A 7,414-nucleotide genomic window follows, 5' to 3' on the forward strand; every position below is an offset into this window, starting at 1 on the left:
CCCCCTTTTCCTTCTTTCTTCCAAGGTTATAAGTCCTAATTTTTGTAGTCTGTCTTCGTAACTCAGATCTCTTAGGGTAGGTGCCCATCTTGTCGCCGCTCTTTGGACTCTTTCCAGTTTGTCAATATCTTTTTTCAAGTGTGGACTCCATACCACTGCACCGTACTCAAGAGCTGGTCTTATGATTGCTTTAATAATCTTCTTTACCATATCTTCGTCCACATACACGAATGCCCTCTTCATGTTGGCAATCAGTCCTAACATTTTGTGGACCTTTTCATTTATATGGTCATTTGGATTTAGGTTTCTATTTATGATTATCCCAAGATCTTTTTCCCTGTCAGCTGTGTCTAATACTGCGTCCCCTAATTTGTATTGGAATAGTGGGCGATTTCTACTTTCTCCAAATCTGACTACGTGGCATTTATTGGTATTGAATTCCATTTTCCATGTACAACTCCACGTGAATAAGTTCTCGATGTCACTTTGGAGGCATTGGCATGAGACGTTGTCTGTTACCCTCTTTTGTATCTTTGCGTCATCTGCAAACATATTCAGATAACTACCTGGGCTTATGTTTGACTCTAAATCATTGACGAAAATAGTAAACATAATTGGCGCCAACACCGATCCTTGAGGCACTCCGCTGGTTACCCGTCGCCATGTAGAATGCTTTCCTCTAATTACTGTGCTCATTTGTCTTTCATGAAGAAAGTCTTTCATCCATGCGAGTAGGTTACCTTTCACTCCACCTAGGTGCTCTAGTTTCCATACTAGTCTTCTATGAGACACCTTATCAAAAGCCTTCTTAAAGTCTAAATACACACAATTCACCCAGCCGTCTCTTTCTTGTAATATTTCAGATACTCTATTATAAAAACAGAGGAGATTTGTTACACACGACCTTCCTTCTCTAAAACCAAATTGTTTATTTGATATCATTTCGTGTTTTTCAAGCATTTCAACCCATTGTTTTCTAATTATTCTTTCTAGCAGTTTGCATACTACACTAGTTAATGAAACTGGTCTATAATTTAGTGGGTTTTGTTTGTCGCCGCTCTTATATAAGGGTGTAACATTTGCGAATTTCCAACTTTTTGGTAGTTTACCTTGTCTTAGTGAATTTTGAAATATTAACAATAAAGGAGTACACAGCTCTTCGACACATTCCCTAAGAACCCAGTTAGAAATTTCATCTGGTCCCTCTGCTTTGGTCTTGTCTAATCCTTTTAGCAGATCTTTTATTTCGTTCTTTTTGAGGGTGATATTTTCGATGTTCTTTACGTCTGTACGGGTATTTGCCATATCAAAGCATGGATCCTGAACAAACACTGACTGAAATTTCTCATTTAGGATTTCACACATTTCTTCCTCCTTAGAATATATAATGTTATTGTCTTTGATAGCGCTAATTTGATCCCTACTTTTAGTTTTACTATTTATGTAGTTAAAGAAGAGTTTTGGTTGACTTGCGCATTTGTTTATTATGTCCTTTTTAAAGTCTAATTTCGCCTCTCTCATGGTTTGCGTATACTCATTTCTTCCTACTTTATATCTTTCATATCCTACTTTATATCTTTCATGTGTGTGTGTGTGTGTGTGTGTGTGTGTGTGTGTGTGTGTGTGTGTGTGTGTGTGTGTGTGTGTGTGTGTGTGTGTGTGTGTGTGTGTGTGTGTGTTTGTGTATGTATTTGTAAACAATACCATTCCACATATCTGCTCCTGGCTGAAAGCTACTTCCTTTTGTGTGAACGATATTGTTTACAGTATGTATACATGTATGTATGTATGTATGCATACAGATTTATACATGTGACTGTACGAATATGAAAATATGTTTGATTAGAGTAAGAACTAGCAGAGAAAGGACATATATCGCAAATGCATGTCTTTATGAATGAATGAGAAATTGTGAATAAGTAGATTTTCCTCACCATGGTCTCTCGGGCAGGCGGCACTCACTCATGAATCCGCGACTTGAAGAATCCGCATTCGAGTCTTACAAAAACGCTAGCAATAACAACTGTTTCTGGTCTTGTTACAGAATCGCACTTCTTGTTATGTAGAGACGCGAAAATTGATTGCATGAAGGTGGGTGATAATGATAATGATGAGTGTATAAGAATGATTGATATGAACAGTGATAGTACTGCCATAGCAATAGTACTGATGAACAAAAGTACTTTATTTTCGTAGGTAATACGTTTTTGTTGTTGCGTATTTTAATGTCATTACAATGGATCCAGATGCCTTTTCTGTTTTTAGGTTTCTCTTCCACCGCAAACAATTAGTTTTACTCTTATCCTACAGGATTGTGGAACCTAGTTGTGGTGATATATATCATTGTTAATGTATTTTTTTTTTCTCCTTTTCGATATGGGTAAGGGGAACAAATCACATATAATTTGTGCATAGAAAAAGGAAAACACCACCTGCATTCACATCAGCATGAAAGGTACCAGGGAAATTGTGGGGTAAAATATGAATAATATACAGAAAATCAGTCACTTTATTGTCTATTGCAGGTGGATGTGCCCCCTGTGACCCCCTCATGGGAGGTTGCCACCCACCAATCCCCGCCCAGGATAACAAAGAATCCTCCACTTATTCACAGCAGGAGAGAGAGTATGACTGTCATGTGTGAGTGGCACTGCCAAATCTGTCTGGCACACTGACACTCTCTCCTGTCGTGAATACTTGGAGGATTCTTTGGTTCCTTGGTGGGGGTTGGGGGGGGGCAATCCCTTATAGAGGGTTGTAGGGGGCGCAACCCCCTTTACAAGACAATATAGTGACTGATTCTGTGTATATTATTTACATTTTCCCCATACTTTCCCTGGTACCGTTCATTCCCTTCCGTGCTATTGGGACCAAGAATGTGGGGGTGGAGGGTTTCTTTGCAATAAAACCTACATATTTGCATTGCAGATGGTGAGAGGAATCGAACAATTTCGAAATTGTTGCAATCCATTATGCAAATGTATTAAGAATAATTACCTAATCTAGTTATCAAAAGTTGATAAATGTTTAAAACTTTAAAAATTGCATCAGTCATTTTAGTTTAATGTTTGCTATAGCTGGGGGAATGTCAGGAAAGGTTTTGCAAGTATTATTTATTTAATAATTAACATAAACTTATCAAACATGTTAACATAAGTTTCATAGGCAAGATATCAAGATCCAGATAGACCTGACAAAAGTTCTAGTTATTATATATATATATTTTTTTTAAGTACTGCTGTCTGTTTTGTTTTTAAGTGACCTAGCCAGATGTGTCATTTTCATCCATAGCTTTCGTAATTCATTCTTCTGTCATTACAGTGTAGATAACAAATTCATCGTCATGATTATAGCCTACAACACAAAAAAAAATGGAGAGAAACTCCCAAACATTGCACTGGTTGTAACTAACACCTGATTGAATTGGCTAAAGGTACTGTCACACTAGCACTTTTTCCGTCATTTTTTTGACAATTTTCTGATATTTTGTCAATTTTTAGCAAATTGTCGAATCTCCAGTCAGACAATAATGATCATTTCCGTCTGAAAACCTTTCCGTCAACTTTTCAGCCAAGCAAAGTCAAATTAAGAGCTATATTTAAGAATATTTGTATCTATGTTAAATAAAATTGTCAAAAAATTGACAGAAAAGTGCTAGTGTGACATGGCCTTAACTCCAGACTGCCATTTGCTCTCCCCTGAGAGAGGGACACCAGTCCATGTTGTGGGATCAAATGCAAAAGGTTCTAAAAAAAAAAAAAAAAAGCCAATTAGATTTTTCTTTTTAGGAATTCATATTTTTGATCAGTTATGCATTTAAGGGGAAATAAAAAAATGACCAAAATATTAATGAGGATATTGAAACTCTAGAAAAAATGTAATGAATTGTAATTAAAACTAAAATTGCATGAAAATTTTAGATTAAACTAGAATTTCTTAAAATAGGTGTTTTATTTTTTAAACAAAACCTCACCAAGAAATATTTAGTTGAAGTCTTGGCAATTCTTTACAGTATATAGATGCACTTGCCAGAGTCCCCAACTCCACATCACAAAAATTATTCAGTTGTTAATGGGTGTGCCCTTTGATACCCCCCAGCAACCCCTGGGAAACAACCTCTTAACCTCGGTATGCATGGCAAGATTGATGTTAATCTCTGGAGCACCAAGTGAACTTAGGCTGAGAGCGGCGTTTTCCACAATCTTTTACCTTCATTTGTGGTGTTCTTGTTCATGTCTGCAGATTATTTCTTGTGCCGACGACTGCAACATTTTGTCCTCTACAAGAATATTATATTCAGTTTGCCCTAACTTAGTGCCTCCATACTGTAAAGGTTAACCAATATCTGTCAGGCTAGATCTCATATAAACATAACAATAACAAAATACCTTAGTCTCAGGCTTGCAAGAAATTCCACTGAAACACATATACTGTACATTTCATACAGTTAGCATGTATTTAGAATGTGACAGATTTGACTTTTAGATGTAGATTCAGCTTTTGTAGCTAATTAAAAGATCTGATTTATGTAAAACATTAATTTGATATTGCAGAATGATAAAGAAATAGAAAAGACATAAAAAGAGGATTAAAAAGGAAAATAAGAAGAATGCTGAAAATAAGAAAGCCAAATAAAGATTCATTTGTTTTGAGGCATATGAGTTGTCCAACTTTTCTTAACTTATAGCTGTCATGACGTATTTGGGTAGCCTATTATGTCTTATGGTGTCATACTTTGCTCGCTCTTACTCCAAATGTCTATCCTCGCATTCATTCCCCACTGACTTCATCTCCATCCTCAAACCTATTCTTATATCCATTCTCTTTACTTATTCTTATTTATTCTTAATTATTCTCATTTCCCCCACAGATACAAACACTGCAAGGCAATCCACCACCATGCCTCAACACAAACCAGTGACGAGCTTGCAGCTCCTGACCCTAAGGACCGTGGCGCATGCCCTTAGAAAACTGTGCTGTAACCGAAGTGTTACTATGAAGCGCTTTGAACCTGTCATTGAATATGTCCAAATGCTCCTCCCTCCACAGATTCAGGCTGCTGTATGCCATAACCTTCTGCAGGAGTCCAGTAAGGTGAGCATTATAGTGAAGAGGTTAATTAGAGGAATGTGGGCTAGGAATGCCCCTTTGGATCTGCTGTCAAATGAAAGGGAGGGAGGGGTGTGTGGGGGTGTTTAAATGAATGATGGATTGATTGACCAGTAGAATGTCTATAATGATGAATAGGAACACAGACACAAAAAGAAATGAAAATGAATCATAACATTTCAAACTCATCAGAAGGATAAATAACTAAAATGTTATTTTTCCATTTGATGAGGAATTCCTGACGAGTTTCAAATATTACTATTTATTCTATTCATCTTTGTAAACATTACTGTGTTTGTGCTAGTGTTTGTCTATTACGATGTATAGTGTTGAAAAAGTGTTAATATGTGTGATTGTGATTGCTTGTGGAGGGCTAGGGAGGTAGTTTGAAGATAGATTGAATTGATGGTAGGTTAGATAATTAGTGGAAAGGAAGAAAAACTATATGCACATATGTTCATGTGCACATGCACCCAGACACACACATGCACCCAGACACACACACATGCACCCAGATACACACACATGCACCCAGATACACACACATGCACCCAGACACACACACATGCACCCAGACACATACACATGCACCCAGACACACACACATGCACCCAGACACACACACATGCACCCAGACACACACGCATGCACCTAGACACACACAAACGCACCCAGACACACACACACGCACCCAAACACACACACACGCATCCAGACACACACACACGCACCCAGACACACACACACGCACCCAGACCCACACACACGCACCCAGCCACACACACACATGCATCCAGACACACACACATGCACCCAGCCACACACACACACACACACCCAGACACACACACACATACCCAGACACACACACACACACCCAGACACACACACACATCCAGACACACACACTTGCACTAAGACACGCATGAATATAGATATGAATATGAATATGTATTTATATAGATATCTATATGAGATTAGATGCAAAATTCAGGAAACATAAAGTTCATATTTATGAATAAAACTAACAAAAAGGGATACGTTTTTTTAGTCTTTCAGTTGTTATTGATGCTAGAATAACATACCTTATGCATTTTACAGTTGGTCTTTCCTGAGCTGCTCAACAACAAGTATATCTACATCTGCACACGACTGCATGCAGAGTATGTGTGGATCATTGACAGCCGCAACATTGTTCCAGTGGTGGACCGGATGGACGGAAGAAATGTTAGGACACTCAAAATGACAGGTAGAAATATGCAGCTAGACCCTGATCTGGAGACAGCCCCATATAACTACCAAAAGGTCAAGAAGCTGGAGCCACTCTATCGCTTCATTCAAACACTCTCCGGTCTCACTGTACTCAAGTGCTCACAGATGTGCAACAACTACATGTTGGAGCTTGTGTCACAATACTGCCCCCATCTTGAGGAGTTGAGGGTTGAAATGTGCTCAAATGTGGATGATGAAGGGGTCTTCCACATAGCGGGGCACATGCCTACACCTGATACATACTTGCAGATCCAGAATGGGGTACGTATACACTCTACCTCGGTCTGCACGAAGTTGAAGAAAGTCAGCTTGGCATACACCCTAGCATGTACTGCTAGTGCTGTTGTGCTGTTACATTTTTGTCCAAATATTGAGGAACTTGTTGTAACACCTTATGTGAACATCGGAGATGTATTTACAACATTACATGGTACAAATCCAGACAGATATGAGAATGTTAAGAGTCGATATGCCTTAAAAACTTTGAGCAGTTACATGGAACAGGATGAAAATGCTCTATCACTCATTGTGAGGACATGCCCTAGTTTAGAAGATGTCACTTTGAGATGTAATGGTGTTGAGAGAAAGGACCGGAACTTGCTTGCAAACATCCTAGGGCTTAACTTAAGCAAGTTGAAGGTCATGAGCTGCAGCATGCCTGCACTTTTGTGGTACCTGGAACAGAAAGGGGCTGGCCTGACAGAGTTGTTCATCGAGCACCTGATCACAGCCCCATCAAGCCTTACTTTCACACGCACACACCTGCAGCAGGTCATAGCCACTTGCCCAAACCTCAAGCATTTCACCCTCAAGCTCTACAACAACCCTATCCAGCCCAATGTAAGTTACTCGTCCTTTGGTTCCTCCCTTCTGTACTTCACCTCCTTGTCACACCTAACCCTTGAGGGCACCTCTGTCACCTCAGAAGACCTCTCTGTCCTGGTGGGCAAGTGCCATAATCTCCGTGAACTACACATCCTCATTCACAACCTGGACATCCTTGATGATCATGTCTTGTCAGACCTTCTTGCAT

The 7,414-nt window shown here is 39.0% G+C and overlaps 1 protein-coding gene across 2 annotated transcripts in view; it reads left to right on the top strand.

Moving 5' to 3' along the window:
- The first annotated feature begins 1,968 nt into the window (after positions 1–1,968).
- The window catches only part of LOC113818176 (uncharacterized), a 6,293-nt gene continuing 847 nt past the window's right edge, over positions 1,969–7,414 (top strand). Inside the window, exons 1-3 of one of the 2 annotated variants that reach the window (XM_027370343.2) lie at positions 1,969–2,091; positions 4,871–5,094; positions 6,211–7,414. The exon at positions 6,211–7,414 is cut by the window's right edge and continues 846 nt beyond it. In XM_027370343.2, coding sequence (XP_027226144.1) covers positions 4,900–5,094; positions 6,211–7,414 — 1,399 coding nt within the window. In that variant the 5' untranslated portion in view covers positions 1,969–2,091; positions 4,871–4,899. Of the gene's footprint in view, positions 2,092–3,329; positions 3,434–4,870; positions 5,095–6,210 lie in introns of those variants that run through there. The other variant, XM_070125637.1, reaches the window with a different exon arrangement.

This window comes from Penaeus vannamei, chromosome 9 (assembly GCF_042767895.1).
Source record: "Penaeus vannamei isolate JL-2024 chromosome 9, ASM4276789v1, whole genome shotgun sequence".
NCBI classification, from domain to species: domain Eukaryota; kingdom Metazoa; phylum Arthropoda; class Malacostraca; order Decapoda; family Penaeidae; genus Penaeus; species Penaeus vannamei.